The 17,851-nt window shown below is 36.9% G+C and overlaps 1 protein-coding gene across 10 annotated transcripts in view; it reads right to left on the minus strand.

The window, feature by feature from the left end:
• The window catches only part of ST18 (ST18 C2H2C-type zinc finger transcription factor), a 167,717-nt gene that overhangs the window by 3,702 nt on the left and 146,164 nt on the right, over nucleotides 1–17,851 (minus strand). For all 10 annotated transcript variants that reach the window (XM_005479288.4, XM_074550958.1, XM_074550967.1 and 7 more), the window contains 8 exons: nucleotides 14,571–14,686; nucleotides 11,310–11,372; nucleotides 10,411–10,479; nucleotides 5,210–5,272; nucleotides 5,034–5,114; nucleotides 3,781–4,002; nucleotides 1,680–1,768; nucleotides 93–196 (listed from right to left, as the gene is read on the minus strand). In XM_005479288.4, coding sequence (XP_005479345.2) covers nucleotides 93–196; nucleotides 1,680–1,768; nucleotides 3,781–4,002; nucleotides 5,034–5,114; nucleotides 5,210–5,272; nucleotides 10,411–10,479; nucleotides 11,310–11,372; nucleotides 14,571–14,686 — 807 coding nt within the window. The remainder of the gene's footprint in view (nucleotides 1–92; nucleotides 197–1,679; nucleotides 1,769–3,780; nucleotides 4,003–5,033; nucleotides 5,115–5,209; nucleotides 5,273–10,410; nucleotides 10,480–11,309; nucleotides 11,373–14,570; nucleotides 14,687–17,851) is intronic.

Raw genomic sequence — 17,851 nt, forward strand, 5'->3', positions numbered from 1 at the left:
CTAGCTATTTTTAAACATAACATTACATAGCATTTAATTTATTTATCATGCTTAGACATAGCTTAGAAAAAGGTTTCACATTTATGGCATACCTGAGTTTGAAGTTTCATCATGTCAGCTTCAATTTTAAGATTGGATTCATTCAGTTCTTTTATTTCTTCATCCAAGTGTCTTATTTCTTCATCACTCTCAATACCTGTAAATAGTTGAAAATAACAACATCAGATTTAAAGTGTCTACAGGACAATGGATGTATAAGTAACCAGCTGCATTACCTGGTACTTAACCATAGGAAAATAAGATTTTCAACAAATGATTGATCCTTATATTTTCTTTGATTTTACTATCAAAATTCTTTCATTCCTGTTAAAACATTTATATGAGCTGAAACATAGATGGTGCTATCTTAGTCCTAATTTTTTCGCACTTACTTTTTTCGTTGCATCATGCAAGTACAAGCTGAAGGGTACAGAAAGGAAAAATTGCCCAGAAAGAGGAAAGTTTATCATAAATGTGAGGAGATTTTTATGGTGCTTGGGTGTGGGAGTTTTGTTTGTTTGTTTTGGTTTGGGTTTTTTTTTGTTTTGCTTTTTTTTTTTAAAGGAATGCAACAGCAACCCTTCTTTTTCAGAAAATACAGCAGGACAACATCTTCACTAGTATTATAATTGTTCACTCATCTGTACCTGTTTCTGATTTTGCAAGAATCTCTGCGGGGGCAAGCTCCTGTGCAGAAAACTTCAATAAGCATAGCCTTAGTTACATGTAATAAATAGTGAAGTTTAAATAACAGGAAAGGGTGAAATTTTCAGAAAGCTAACAAGTATTACAGGAAAAAAAAAAAAAAAGCAAAACAAAACAAAACCAAAAAAACCTTAAGAAGCCAGGCTTTTTCATCCCCGCAAGTTAGATAGCAAAGTAAAAAAGCTTCAGTTCTTTAATGAAAGCCTTATCCTGAAATATACTGAGCTGTAGCAGCTGCTGGCAAATGCATGTGCCTGTTTCTGCTTAGTGTCACTCTGAGCCCAACTCTGCCTGGAGATTTGTGCCACTGTTGTTACTGCTTTAAAGCCTAGAACTGAGTCTACTGGAGAGCCAGCACGGGAAATCGGTAAGCAGTAATGCAACCGTTTTCCTCAGCAGTTGGAGGCTAAAGACTAAATTTCCTGAATCCTGGCTCAATGCCCAACTTGCTAAAGCACATTGTATAAGAAGGGAGACTCCTACACATTTCCCCCTGCAACTCTTTGGTAATTATTGCTTTGCACTTAGGTTAGCTAAATTGCACAAGCACTGCAGAGATACTAAACCATGTAGGAATGAAGTTGGAGAGATGAGTCAATTTCTGCCCACAATATTTCTCCCTTCCTACCTTATTCAGATAGCTAAGTCCTCCTGATCTGTAACTGTTTATTAATTAAACAATATTGAAAAGATACCCAAATAAAAAAAAAATGCTCTGGAACAAGAGCATATCCTCAATGTTCAGTTATCAAGATGTAAATGAGAATAACTTTATAATCTCTCATGCAAATATTTTTTGTTAGTCACGATTTTTTATTGCTAGAGACAAAGTACTGAGAATTAATGCCAGAATGGCATAAAGGGGCACAAGTATAAATGGGAGTCAGGGCCCTTCTATCTAAATAAATGTCATAATTTTTTACAGATCTCCTTACCGCCACTTGCTTTAAGCTTGATAGTCATTAATTCTTCTGAAATTTTGCCCTTTTTTATGGTTTGTGCATTCAGAGGACAACCAGACAGGCTGAAACAGATAGGAAAAAAAACATTAGCACCACTTGAAAATGGCAACAATCCTTTCAGGCAATATTATCATGCACTTGGACAGACCTCTGTACCTAAGGTCGCATCAGTATCTCCATTATAGCATGGCTTCGGGGAATGACATAACTCATAAAGAGTCATTTAGCTGTATATTCCAGCTTGAAAATTGGCACAGAAATCTCAATCTATGAGTAAACAACTCTTAAGCATATTTCAAAATAAACAAAATTGCAGTAGCAGCTACTGTTAAGCTATATGAAGATGCATTTACAGAATTCGTTAAATTCAAACACTTATAAACTGTTTTTATCAAGGGATTGTGCTCCAAAGGAGAGGAGAGTGTGGTATTTAAAATGGCAAGTTTACTATCCTAAAAAAAATAGTTAATGGGATGATGTCCACAGTGCCCAATTATTGTATCACTTTTTGATACATAATAATGATCAATACAATATTAACTCTGGATATACCCTATAGGCTGTAATAGCTTTTTTGAATGGTTCCATTATATAGTCAGTTGGCTTTTTAACCACTGTTCACATTAAATTACATTTTGCTATTTCAAAGCTTACAATTTCATCAGCTGGTAATTATCTGAGGCAATTTTTATAGCCCACTAAAGGGCTAAGAGGAATTGCACTGTCTTAATACTATCTTTATAAATAACAAAGAAGAAATACCCATATGCCGAAGAACTGGCAGCAGGATTTGTTTTTAGGTGTATCTGAGTAAGGAGAGAGGGAAAACTTTGTTCCACAGAAAAGTGGTTGACATGTGTATGCGTGTATGTGCGTGTAAAAATTTTTACAAAAAGAGAATCCTAACAGACATGGCATTTCCACATAGGAAAAAAACACCCAAAAAACAACAAAGCAGCAAAACCTAAGCTTTCATTAGCTTGGCTAAAAGCTATACAGAAAGATGCTAGTTCTTCAGTTCTAAATTTTGGCTTATTATCTCTGCCCAGAGCAGATAGCTAACTGGGAGATTGTTTGAAAGCTGTGAGTTACTTGTTAGGTTTCTAACATCCTAGGAAAGGATATCAAACAAAGTTATATTTGCTACATCATTTTAACTAATGTGATCTTGAGAGTGACCCAGTCTCATGTAGGACAGGAATCATCTGTACTATGAATTGCTACCAGCTAAAATACAGTTTTTCCTATGTGCTTAATGAGCCACAATTTACAGTAGTGTCCTAATGAAAAGACTTTCAGATGGGATGTAGGAAATAAAATTAAGATCACACTGGACTCTGACTGAATTTATTCAAATGACCATGGGCATTTCTTGTTTTGGAGAAGTTGGCTTAAAGTGTTAAGAAGAAAGCAAAGGAGACAGAGAATGTAGACTTAAGTACTGTTAAAGACAGAAAACCAAAGTTGCCAATCACACTCTTTGCTTACTTTTGATTCAATATGGTCAGATTATTTTTCACAGTGATAGGTGGTGTTTATTGTTGTTAGTTTTATGTGTGACTTCTTCTCTTGCAAGGATAATTTTCTTTGTAAGATTGTTATAACTTTGAACTTTTTTAATCCGTACAAGAGCTGCATGCTTATTGTTTCTTCTTTGTGTAACTTAAGCTGCTTAAATACAAAATTTATAAGTATAACTTTTCCACTGGTAGAAAGATGAAATTAATGACTCTTGGCTAAAGCTTTTCTGGTGACATTTTCTGGTGATATTTCTCTTTCTTTGGAAGATATGCAGACATAACACTCCTTATTTCCCTAGGAAAGAACTCTACTTAATTTTAAAGTGCATAGACACTGTACCAATCTGAACTCCTTGGAAAGTCATGCTTCAATGGAAACACAGAAAAAGACATAAAATTTAAATCTCTCAAATTAATTCTGTTTTGTATTACTTTACCTGCAATGTTATTACTCAAAAGACTTTATCACAATTTATTCTGACTCTAAACTCACATGTTGCCAATTCAGAGTGGAATGTTAAGAAAAAATGAAAAGAGAAAACACAAAGTTATACCTTCTGTGGGTGACAAAAACATTATTAACATGACCCAGCCCGTTGCAGCCTGGCAAAGGACAGTGTGGCAGCTCCTGTTTGTTCAGTTTCCATGATAGCGAAGACCCATTGACAGGACTCTCCTTCTGTCTCTTGGCAGCCAAAGGACAACCAGAAGCAGTGCGATGGGAAGTGTATTTACCTGATATGTGACCTTGGCCATCACAGCCTATCACTGGGCATCTATGGAAACACAGCAAAAGAACCCTCATTTTCCCTGCAGAGAGCAGGCAAAGACATTCTCAAAAAATCCCGAGAAATTCATTCCAGCCGCCTTTGTGACTTTGCTTTAATGGAGTAAGACTTGGTCCCTGTTGGCACACTGTACCAGAGCATCCAACTATTGTCAGGCTGGGTTATTGGGGTTCAGCTCATACTAAAATAAGGCAATTTAAAATACAGCTGTAGAGACTAAGAAAATAAGACGTTTGTTTAGATAGTATTTTACTGGAAAAGAAAACTGGAATTCTATCACGGGAAATAAATCGCACTTCTTCAAGTGTATGGAAAGTCCATATTGTCTCATTTCTGTCTTGGTTTTTGGTACGAAGAAAAGGGTGGGGTTCTGTAACTGGAAAACGTGCATGGAAATCCATGCAAATGCTTGCAAAGAAAGGAGAGGGAATTTTTTGTGCTGCTCTGTCAGTGTTATGCAGTTTCACACATATCATTAGCAAGTATTAAGACAACTCTCCATACAACTAAGTTTTCACTTTTATATTCTGGCAGTTATCATTTACAAATTTTAATGGAATATGCATTCAAGCCAGGAATGTAGTGAATCTCTACAGAGTTTCTAGTTTTCACTTTAAGTGAAATTTTCATTCATAGATATAGAAAAAAACTTGAGACTTACAGATATTTAAGTTGTCTGGAACATATTTTTAAGGTGTCACTCTGATTTAATTAGCTGACATGTTTCACCTCAGTCAGTAATAACTTTCCTTCATTTTGCCAAATTTTTCAACCCATTGGCATAGCACTCCTTAAAATAATTGGAGCAATACAAGCAGATACAGCAATCCTTCCTCACTGTTCAGTCTCCTAGGTGATGGACTCCACCATCTCCACAAGAAGCAGAAATACTTGGTTTGGTTCCAGCTCTGGGCACTATTCTCACAGTGTTGAGATTAACTGGGGCATCTCCCTATGGTTCCTCAAGTCCTGAACCCTCCCAGGCCATTTCCCCCCTCCACCCCTGCTTCGGTACTCACTTAAGTTCAGGGTCTTCTTTTTCTTCCTTGGTAGGAGTGACTTTGATACCTCCCTTCCTGGCACGAGGGCAGCCAGACAAGCTGAAAGAAGCACACAGAGTAAGAGCCACCTCTTTCTGCTGCTGCCAGCCGAGAGCCCTGAGCACTGCAGCCCCATGTGATGGGATGGTTGTTACCTTCTGTGGGATGCATAGTTCCCTGTCACGTGGCCAGAGCCGTCACAGCCAGGTGTTGGGCACCTATGGAATAATACAGGAATTACAAAATATGGTCACAAAGATAGGGAGCAAATAATGTGTATAATCTATATTTTGTCTAGAGTGGAAAAAAGAACAGCAGAGCTTTTGCTGAATAACTAAACCTACCTCTTGCTGGTTTGGTGCTTTTCTTTAAATAAACAGACTCCCTTTTTTGGTGTTTTTTTTTTTTTTTTTAAGTAGCAGAGTTTTAATATGGAATATGAAATATATTGTATATGATGCATTGATTTAATTAGTTTATATCAATGTTTGCATCAAACATTTTTCCTTGTACAGAATCAACATTACAAAGAGAAGAAAAAAGCAGCTTGATATAGATCTATCTGTAAATTTGCTCTTATGTGTTTGTTTATTATTGGTATGATGTTTTCAGGTAGAGATATAAATAAGCACTTTGCCAGTATTTACAGAAAGGGAAATGAAAGCAGAGAAGCAGTTTTACTTTTGGGCATCAATACACGGTAGCCAGAATTTGAATTTAATAATTTGTGTATTCTAGCACTGTAAGCATACCACAGCACCATCTTTTTCTTGCTTGAGATTCAGTTGGGTGTTCAGCTGAGCAATTGGATTATGCTTATTTCTCATAGTTTAGGGGTTGCTCTGTGTATGTGAGACAAACAAGCCTTTTCAAGTATGAATTTTTAATACTGAAACATCCATACAATGAAAAAAGAAAAAAGCCTGCTAGTTACTGTGCTTTTGCCAGCACTCTGGCAGGGTGGGCTTTTTGCTTGCTATGCCCCAAAAGCCATCTTGGGTCAGTAGGTCTTTCCACTGATTTCTGTGGGTTTGGAGTGGGACCTCACTGGTAACACCTTCCATCTCAGAAGTACAGAGATTTTATTTTTTCTTTAATTTTTCTTTTTTTTTTTTCTTTTTTCTTTTTTCTTTTTTCTTTTTTTCTTTTTTCTTTTTTCTTTTTTCTTTTTTCTTTTTTCTTTTTTCTTTTTTCTTTTTTTTAATTTAAGGCTGTTGTATATTTGTGGGGTGGTTTGGCTTGAGGTTTTTTTTCAGAGAAGATTAATGTACCTCAGCAAATAAAGCAGCACCAAAAACATTTTCCTTAGAAGTTATGCCAGCCTTTTCTATGTTTCTGTATTATACAACACAAAGTTCTTATACTAAGCAACCCTAAGGGACTTTGAAGTGCTATTATTTTTACAGAGTATCAGAATTACATAAGGAGTTGTGCCAAATAATGTTGTACTGAACCATTAAGGAAAGTTGCAGGGTTCAATATGCTCTTAAGGGTCTCAGTTGCTACTGAATCTTTCCTGAATTAAAGAGATTCGTGATTTCATCTTGTCATTGGTAGGCTGCCATGGAAAACACCTACAAATATAATGGTAATAGTACATCTGGGTGTGCAGGTGCATCTCTTCACAGAATATTTAAAACTAGTTTTCTGTGAACAATTAATATGTCAAAAATCTGACTTCTTTTGGACATGAGCAAATTTATGCATTTATTCAAGCAAAATTCTGCATTATTTCAAATGAAGAAAGGGGTGAATGTTTTAAAATATAATATCAAAACGTTTCATGATGGCACTTAGTGAATTATATTTTTGGTGGAATGAATTGCCTCACACTGACAGCAAAGGTAAAGGTGGTTGTTTGCAGAGTGCCAGGAAATGCTTGACTGCGTAAAACTAAATGTTGACCTGAGGACTGGGCACAACTTCATGTGGAGCAGGCAGCAAGGGCAGATGTCTGGAGAGTGTGAATGCTCACAAGTAAATCCAGAACACCTGCCAAAAACTAAGGAAATTAATTTTGGCTACTTATTTTATCACATGATCACAGATGGAAGGGCTCCCTGCATAGACTGGAGGTGGACTTTAATTCAAGAAAAGCTCTTTGTGTGAGACATTCAGATCTGAAAGTCTGGGAGTTGTGAATATACTTATAAAGGATACTGAACTAAATTTTATATCACCCCATCTGTAGTTACCGCTTCTGACAGCAGACAGATTTCCAACTGGATTGGAGTCCAAGCTATTCTGAGGTCACTGAAGATTTCAGGCTGAGATATTGTCAGGACTAATGAAACTGTAAAAGGATATTTCAGGTAGGCTACTGACAAATAAGTAAAAAGCTTAATTAGCAAAACTCCTAATCTTGACAGCTGGATTGGGTTTTCTAAATATTGGTTATATCTTTGTATGGATTATGAAATTCCAGAACACAAAATGCACCAAAAACCTATTGCCTTTCAATCAGTAATGCTGGGGAATTTCATCAGCTTCTAAGTGGTGTTTGGACTGGTGCCCCAGTTTAGGGAGTCATCCTCTATAATCAATTCCTGTGCAGAGCCAAGAAAATAAGATTTACATCGAAGGGCCAGAGGTCTCAGGACATCAAATTAAAAGATGTCAGCCCTCAGGTGGGTGTAGGTTACAAGTTCTTTCACAATTCTTCCAAATTTGTTATTCAAAAATAAATCTCTGTGATTTCACATATAAATACTTGCAAATGGGCATTGTGTACCTTCTGTTTTGTCCCTTTCTCCAAGAGGATTGCTTTATCTTTAGGAAGATGAACTACAACTACAAGTAAAATTTAAATGCTGAGCTGCAGGTTTAGGAGCATTTCTGGTACATTTTCTCCCTCAAAAGCTGAAATGCTTTTGATCAGAGGTGTTGGATATGAACTGCAGTCAAGGCAAACCCATGGAGGTCAGCTGAGAAAACCATTTTCTGAAATTGTTATACTGCCTGTGGAAGCCATTATAACTCAGTATAAATCAGTATCAATGTTTTATGTGGAACCCATGTAGAAAAACTGCTCAAATCTCTCGTAAAAATTGACATTTAACCACTGCAAAAATGAGTATAAGGGTAGGACTGACCACCTATTCCTAAAACCTTCTGAATTGTAAGTAAATACCTCTCTAAAGTACACATTTAAAATTATTTAGGGCTTGATAAGCAAGCTCTTTGATTAAATAGGATATCAGCCCAAATTATCCTTTTTAGCTTTAAAATCTGAGTCATCATCAAACTTATGTTTTAAATTGACCACCTCAGATTGTTCTGAGCAGCAAGAATCCTCATATAGAAATTTTCTTGAATCTGAGTCACAGGCCCACTTTCTAAGCAGACCTTCCTTATTTCCAAACTGTGGATCACATGGAAGCCTTGTATCTTTGCTGGCATAGAGTTTCATAATTAAAGCCAAAATCCTATCTTGATTCTGGCAAATTAAACATGAATAACATTTGGAAAAAATACACAGCTTTTTCATATTCATGCCTAACTACATGAGGGTACTTTCCTGGCCTGATTCTATGAGCATTTATGCCCTCTGCTCACATAGCAATGCTACAATTAACTATTGCTATCACTATACCAGAGCAAGCATGATTGCAGCATTTTGGAAAAAGATTTAATTTAGAGAGAAGCAAAGTTTTGTTCAAAATATCACCTGAACTACGTTTGCAAGAACCCAAATTAAGGTGGTACATTTGTGAAAAATAATTTTATTTAGCCTTTTTTCCTTTTGCAAATTGTCTGTGAACAGATTTTGATTTTTGCTCTTTTTCTAGTTAATTGAAATTAAATGCTAGCTGCGTTATGCAACATATTTCTGTCTGTGAAATGTCCATGAACTTTGACTTTGTCTTTCACAACTCACTTATTATACATGGCGTACAGTGTGCAGTTTGTCATTTAAGTCATATGCTGTTGCTCCTCTTTCCTTATGGCATGACCAAAACTCTAGAAGCTTTAGTGGAAAAATAACCATATTGGTATGCAAATTTACTTATTCACACATGAATGGGGCGGGGGGGTGATGCATGAGGAGCAACTATTCAAAATATTTGTGTGAGTGTCTTTGTATGGCAGAAAGCCAATAAAAGCAGGGACAAATATATATGACTCAGCAAATGACTTTGAATTTGTCAGCATTTTTGCAAGCCAGTTCCTTGCTAACTGTTCTGCTCTTTTAAAACAAACTAAACCTAAATTTTTTACCTTTTGGGATCGGAAATGTCAAAAAATGCAGCATTGTGCCAGTGTGCCAGTTTACCTACTGGCTATGTGAACTGCTTTGGACAGCTGCCTATATAAATGTTCTTTCTTTGCTATTTTGCCGCATCTCCTGTACATTCAACTTCATACCATCAGTTCAGCATTTCAATTATAACTGAAGCTGTAAGGCTAGGGAATGAGACCACTAACATTGGATCTGGGGAAGCCAAACACTGCTCCAAGCCTAAATGTAGCCACTTCTGCTATTAATACTATTAGAAAAGGAAAATAGTGCCATGATCAGACTTTATTTTCTTATATCTGGACTAGGGATGAACCTAAAGGACAGAAAGGACAGTCACGGGGTTCTCCCCTTTTTACATGCATTCATGATTTTTTCCAAGCCATCTATTATAGGATCCAATATACAAGTTGCAGAGGGAAAGCTATGAAAGAACTCTAATTATCCTTCCCTTTTCCCCACATCCTTATTGACAAAGCCAATTCAATAACTAGATGACTGGTTGCCAGTGCCTCTCTTGACTACAGAATTTTGAAATATTCATATGTCCCTATACATCTGTCTATATAGCAAAGCCTGCACAGTCCTTTTGTAAGTGACATTTCATGGTGAGAATGATGCCAGCATAAAATCATATGACTTGATGCCTGCTTCAGTGGCATTAAACTCATAGTATAGGGTAGTGACAAATAAAAAAGGATTTGCAGGTATTCTGGTCTCATTTTTTAGATTTATTCTAACTAGATTTATTTCTTACTAAATAATTCCAATTAATTCTATCTGGATCAGTTGCCAAATCCATCTTACATATTAGATATTTTCTATTCTTTTCTGATTCAGAAATACTGAGAAAACTGCATCTTTCCTAGTGTCCACAAGTTTTGTCCCCCCAGGCCCTGAATAATTAATGAAAATGAAGGGTTACAAGAAAAAGAAAGACAAATGGAGAAAAGTAAACTTTATTTCACTCAAAATCTTTTAAACTAATTCACTACACTTTTCAGAGAAAAGTTTCAGAGATACTGCTCAGAGCAATTCAAATTTACAATTTCAATAACACAGGGAACATGTTTGTCGAAGATAAAGAACAATAACATTTGTGCTATTGTCAATACTTACTTGAGCTCCTGAGAGTTAGCAGCCATAAGGGATTTTAATGTCTTGTCAGCTAATGGGCACCCAGAAACACTGAAAAGAAAACCTGATGTGAAATATTTTACTAAACAAAAGCATTTATTTTTATCTAAAACACCAACATACAGACAATTTATGATTTATATTAGTTAAAATTATACTCTCAAATATTTATTCTTGGCAAAGAAGGACAAACATAAGGCTGCGGTTCTTAAATAACTAAAAGAGTATGTAGTTTGGGACAAAGGTTTCTAGCCCCTGTAAAGCTTTGCTATGAGGGGACAGTGGTACATAGAATCCATAATTTATGTTTCCTATGTGAAGGACAGCTAAAGGATCTGGGTCCACGTGGTTGGTAGAAGGCAGAAAACATTTCCATTCTGCTCCCAATAGAAATGTAGGAAATTGCTGTTTCAACACCTAGGTTGGCAGTAGGTTATTTTGAAAAAAATATTTATTATCCTCAGGTTATAATAGCAGATTATGAATTTCAAAGCCGTTCACAAAAAGGTATGCAGAAACCTCATTTATAATCAGATGCAACAGCATCTGTATAGAGACTGCTTGTACACTCAGGGTAATGCAAACTTCACTAAATGACTTTTCTGCAGGTCTCAGCTGAGAAATACAGCCACAGTAATAAGCATATGCTGCTTATCTGCCTCAGTGTATTAAGTCCACACCTTTACAAATATAAAAAAATCAGGAAAAAAAGCTGCCTTTCTCTGTGGATTATTTTCTGCAAATTGTTTTTGAATGTTTTTGAATTGTTTTTGAATCTTTTTGAATTGTTTTTGAATCCATAGTTAGTGCAAAGGGGTTCAAAGATGACAAGAGCTACAAGTAGCTCTATTTCCTGTTTCAGGCTTCCTGTTGTTTCTTACCTGCGGTGTGAGGCGTAGTTTCCTGTTACGTGACCGCTACCATCACATCCTGGCGTTGGACAACTGTGCAGAGAAGAAGGAATGAGAAGTTAGGGTATATAAAATACACCACACAGCTCACCATACTCTGCAGTGAATTATGTAATGATCCTTAGGGCAGTCACGTTCATCATCACACACTGTCACGACACTGCAGAAATCTAGAAAAACTTCATTCTAGTTTTTAATTATTACTTGACGCACAGAGGGAAAGAATTTTTCCTATTTCTACAGTAATATAATACTGTATAATACAGCAAATAATTCAAACCCTTTTTTTTTATCTGATGGAGTTACCTTTGCATAGGTATTTTGCTTATAAAGTGAGTTCTTAAAAATACTATTTTATTATTGGCACAAAATTTTCACAGCAGTTCATAAATTCTGGAGCTGAAGTTTCTGATCTGACCTCAAGTATAACATACTGGAGGCCAGAGAACAGTAATATTTAAAATAATTCCTTTCACTTCTGACTAAAATAAGGCACCTACTTTAGAAACATATCCAATATTTATTTACTGATACAAGTGAGAAAGATGTTTGGATTGCTTGCAGAAGAGAAAGCACGTCGATATTACACTTCTGAAGTTCTGAAAGAGAGCAAACTTTCTCAAGCTGTTTTTCAGATGAACTGAGAAGTGATACAAAGGTTGTTGTGGTTTGGGAATGGTACTCTTTAAATTAATGTTCCCACCAAGACTCTGTAAACCATAGGCTGCTTGCTCCCCCTCCCTTCCTCCTTCCCCTGCGGCAGGTTGGGGAGTAGAATTGGAGGCACAAAAGGTGAAAGCCACATCTCGAAATAAGAACAAATCGCTGGAAACAGCAATGAGATAACAAAATGAATGGTAACAGCAAAAATATCCATAAGAAAATGCGCAAGATAGGCAAATGATTGCTCAGAACAGATTATCCAACCCCTGACTTTGCCAAGTTTACATGACTGGGAGGAAAACCTTCTCCCTGGGTGAGGTTATGGAATAACCCTCAGCCACCTCACCTCCTGGCTACTGCCAAGTTTAACCCTGTCCTGGCTGGAACCAGGTGCACATTTAACAGAACAAATATACTCATTTAAATAAAGAGATGGAGGCATGCTGGAGAAGATATTATAGTTTCTCTTTTTCCTCAGCCATTCTTCAGCTGTAACACTGAAGTCAAGCTGGGATACAGTCCTCTGCAAAAGAGGAAAGATACCAAGAAATGCAACTGGTGCATGGATGGGGGAGGCAAATTAAATACACCTTTATACAGTACTTTGAAACACTCTAACCAACCCTGGAGAGTTGCCTTATAAAGAACTGTTTTTCTTTCACTGGAAATATGGATAGAAAGGGCAAGCAGATGCTGCACAAAAACTGTTAGCTAGTGCTCCATGCTAATGAAAAAAGGGGTGCCTGAGATGCTCACTTGGCTATTTTCTCTGAGCTGGCAGAATGCTAGGAAGTTTTTCAAATCTGTAAAAAAGCCTTAGGAAGACATCAGCCTCATTTTCACAGCCCATTTCAACCTGAGCCATGCTGTTATGGCCAACAGAATTTACATGGAAAAATAGAAAGCACATACTAGATGGTGAGATTCATACAGTAGTTTGCTCCAACTGAGCTAACCACATTCAAAATTTTTCTCTGCAAGTGCTTATGTCATTTTAAAAGCTTCCTCATGATGGAGCCAACTGTACTGAATTTTTCAGTAAAATATCTGAGCTCAGTGGGATCATAGGAATGTAGTCTGATCTCTATATCTCCTATGGATTCTTCTGATAAATTAAAACTATTCTTTATTTAATTTTTGGCACAATTACATTTTAGATGCCTGCTTTTAGATACTTTTTGAACCTCTGTAAGTTCACCATTGCTCTAGTAAATACTTTGATGTTATTATTTGGAAGAGTAGAAAAGTATATTACAGGTATCTCAAAACAGGTCAGTATCACAAAGGAATAAATATTACTAAAGAAAAGCCATTAGCCTTCAAAAAAATAAACTCTCAGTGATTTTTGTATGCATTTGTTTTAGAAGAAGAGGCAAGACAACCTGACCTGTAGCAATTTAGGTCATGAACTATGACTGCAGATATAATGTGGTGAGTAGACAACATGCAGACTGCATGACATGGGGGAAAGAATGGCTCTTCACAGCAGCTTGCCCCAGGGAAATGTAAATTCTAGGGACAGAGGCATCTCTAACAGCTTCAGTGCCACGAGTCTGGAGAGCAGGACACAAGTTGGTGTGACGTGACTAGCTCATTCACGGGTGAGCCTGCAGTTGTGGGCTATCATCAGAACCACACTTGTTCACAGAGACCTGCTCTGCTTTGGGATAAAAATAAAAGTGCCATAAATGATTGCTGAGTCCTGATTGACTATTACAGTGAAAACTCTATGTTAATATCAAAATGATATTGATGTGAACCCAAAGGGATTTTGTGAAGAGCCTAGATGTGATTTTTAAAGAGTGACTTGAATTATGAGCTGCTTGGGACAATTTTAGTGAAAAATTCTAAACAGAAGCAGACTATTTTACACGGACAGATTTAGTAGAATTTATTTTTCATTCTAGATAGTAAAGATTTGGAACTTAAGACAGAGCAAGTGCATCTCACTAACTGGGAAAAGAAAATATCAGCCTATAGTCCCAGGGTGTGAATTTCTACAGCCGCTGGATTTTCAGTAGGACTGAATAACTTATTCCGCTTGGAAGGAAGCAGATTAAGGACTTAAACCTGTTTTCTACAGGTTGGAAAGACCCATTCTGTATTGTAATTTTTCTTTTTATGAACTCTGCATGTTTTCTGTCTGAGAAATCCTAACTGCTTCTACACAAGTTCTAAGCAATGGGTCTATAATGACGATTGTTCAATCAAAGCTTATTTAATTATATAAGCATTAGCAGAGGCAATCTGTGGCATGTTATGAAACTGTATGTTTTGTAGAAGGAGTTAAGTGCAAGTGCCCACTTGTTCCCTATCTATCTGAGGAATAAGGAGTGGCACCCAGTATAAATTTAGTCATTAATCCATCCAGATCCCCAGGCACACTCTGGCTTGTCGCAGCTCCAAACCTCATGTCTGCATGCCCACAATGTGGAACTAACTACTGGCAGGGAATTGTGCAAGTCTCCCTGCTCAGCTCCTGCAAATCTACTTCAAAACAGAAGTCAGAACAGCAGCATAGCCAGTGTTCACCAGGGCAAAGGAAAATGCAGTATTTTTGTGACTCACGTGATGAGTTCCTTTTTGAGATCTCTTGAGTGGAGCTTGGGTTTAGGACTAGGTATGGAGACATCTCCTGGGTACTTCTTTTCCTCCATGTTTTCTGGAGAGCTCACTGGATCTTTCTGAAATATTAAATGAGAATGTAACAAAAGGTTTCTCTCTTCAAGTCCTCCCACACATTCAAGAAACTATTTAATTTGCCATGGCAAGAAGAGAACCTCTTGAAAAGTAGGAAAAAAGTATTAAAAAGAAATGATGGAGAGAAATTAAAAAAACTTTAGTATATCATAGTTTCAGGTTCTTACAGGCAGATATTTAAGACTGTTGTGTAAATATTTCTGAAAGCAGATGTTCGTTTAAGGAGACTATACAGGAGAAATTTTTGTTTATTTAATAAGACAGTGATAAAGGCCGAAGAAATGTACTCAGAGAAAAGAGAAGTAGTTGTTGGTAGAGCCAAACTAGACTTTGGCAGTTATATTCATTTTATTTGCTGTGTAAGTACACTGCTGACTTTGGAACACAGTTGAAGTGGTGACCAAGCACCATAAATTACAAAATTGCAATAAGAAATTTTAAAAAGTGTTATTTACATAAGCAAATGCTAATGCAAAGCTTTTTAGAGCTGTGGAATGGAATGTCCTGTTATCTTATTGAAAGAGCAGATTCTTGTTAAAATAAAAACCATAAAGAAAAAAACAACTTTGAAGCTTTCTTAATAGCAGGCTGCTAAGGGTAGTTTTTGATTTGTACTATTTGTAGATCTAAATCATCACTGCTACCGTGCTGTTTGGTGGATGGTATGAATCATGAGCATTCGCTCCATTGGGAGGGCATTTTGGAAACTTGGAATCCTGGTAGGAAATGGAATTTTTGTTTTCTGAAAAATCTTATTTTATAATTTCAAAATAACTTGGTTTCTACTGTTTTGAGACGCAATGCTTTCAATTATTATTGTCTTTATGAAAGATAAGTATCCCTTTCTGGAGAGATGCTCAGTAGCTATTTTATCATTCAAGAATTCTCCAAAGTCTATAGCATAAATTATCAGACCTCTGTGATTCCCTTCTTGGACTTCACGTTGGTTTTGTGATTCCATTCCAATACTCAGGTGTTTCCCAGAGATTACCATCTGTAGGAGCAGAAACTGCTGCCCATGGCTGAGAGGGGAAGGTCCCAGCCTCTCCTAAACCCACGGTGCTGGTGCCATGGATGCTCTGGGCTTGTGCAGCTGACAAATGTGCCAGGACAGAGGAACAGGCTTGTCTGCAGAGCTGTTAACACAGAGTGCAGGGCTGAGTGGAATCTGGACTGAAAATGGAGTTTCTGCCTCCTGGGTCTTGTAAGCTCTGCAGGGGTGTTTCTTCTGATAAAGCTTCCATATGGTCCTCAATTCTGGCAGCTCATCTTTGCCTGTTTGGAGGCTGGATCCTCAATATGACATTCTTCTGTGTTCTGCTGCTGGCTACCTACTGCCTACTCTAACTCACACTTCACATACATGTAGAAATGATGCCATATTATTGCTTTATCAATTACTACTGATTTTTTCAACCACATTTGTGGGGTTAATTTGTTTGAGAATAATCTAATCTGATACAAATATAGAAAGCAAAAATACATATATTCAGCTCTACTAAACACTCACAGTAATTAATGAGTAATTATTTTAAATAAATAGAAAAACCCTCATATATTTCAGGCTTGGGGAGTTATAATTCTAAAGGAGAACTTCAGATAAGGAGCAACAGAGAAAATTAGCAACTACAGAAGGTCTTGATGTTAGTGCAAAAATAATAAATGATTGAAAGTCTTCCAGACATGGAAACTGAAATGCTAAAATGCAAAAGCGGAAAAATGGATGTCAGCTTTGTTCAAGACCCAAGAAACATCAAATATATTTTTCTGAACTTGGGTTAAATCTTGTTCCCAGTGGCATATAGGGGTGATTTTGCCATGGGTATTTGAATTCCTGACAACTTCTATCCACAAGTTCTGACCTACCTTTCTTACAAACACATAAGTGCAAGCAGGGATCATCACTGGTACGAGTTACTGTAAAACTGAAAGTTCCCCAAGGAAACAACCAAAAATGCTAATACCCTGTTGCCAGCTAGAAGGGATCAGATGTCAAAATAACTTCAAAAAACACAGATAAAATGGTTTCCACTTAATTTAATGGTGGTTAAAGAAGGATGGTTTATCAGATTCCTGTCTAACAAGTAACTCTGCCAGGCTACATCTGCATCACTGAACTGACGTGTGTTTCTAAAAATTTAAAGGATGCCTTTCCTGGGTCCTATGTATCTAAACCAGCCATACATCAGCCTCTTCCACTTCTTCTGAGAGCAGCCTGGAGTAGGGGGTGCTGAAAACGACTCTCTAGCACTCCCCTGTGATCCTGATCTGGATCATGTACCTCAGGATGAAACTGCAGCACACCAGAATTGCCCTAACTGTTTGTGCTGCAGGCTGTGTTCATATTTTCATATGTGTAACTTGTGTTCTTTGTTTATAATGACAGATATTCTGATCTTTCTCTGGTGATGGACCAGAAACTTTGTGTGTGAGTTATTCATCATGCCACTGTCTGATACCTGCTGCACAGAGCAGGCTGATGGAGAATTATGTATATCCAAGGCTTGACAAAACACTACAGTATTGCAGCTCACAGCTTCATTTCACTGAGTCATTTAACAAAAACAAGACTTCATGGTGAACACTGAGAGGAGTACACCTCTAGCCGCCAGAATAACTGATATAGAGGGTTTAGAATTGCAGTATTATTTTAATTTTCTATCTTTAAATAATTAGATTTTTTTCAAAATCTTAATGGTGAATTTCCTGAATTGAGCTATTAAGATTTCTAATTTTTTTAAACTAAAGCTATTCACACACACACATACAGAAACAACAATTTTATACAGGTTTTTTCCTAGTATATTTCCCAGGAGTAAGGGAGATATATATAGACATTTAAATGGGTGACTTTTTAGTCACCTTTAGTAATTTTCTTAGTTCCTTGAGGGATTCTTGGTGTTATTCAAGCAACATAAAATCTTCATATGTGTAGAAGCTGAAAATCAGGACAGTGCACAGGAAATGCAGGCAAAGGAATACTGAAACTCTGCCTTTCCAGAACCTTACATCACTACATGTGGCCCAAATGGAGTTGCATCTGTTTGAAACACAGAAGGCCAGAAATAAAGAACAAATACTTTTTGATCCACTGCACTTAAGACTAAAAGCAGAACATCATGTCTTGGCTTGTGTGCTTCTCCAGCTAT

This window comes from Zonotrichia albicollis, chromosome 1 (assembly GCF_047830755.1).
Source record: "Zonotrichia albicollis isolate bZonAlb1 chromosome 1, bZonAlb1.hap1, whole genome shotgun sequence".
Taxonomy (NCBI): Eukaryota; Metazoa; Chordata; class Aves; order Passeriformes; family Passerellidae; genus Zonotrichia; species Zonotrichia albicollis.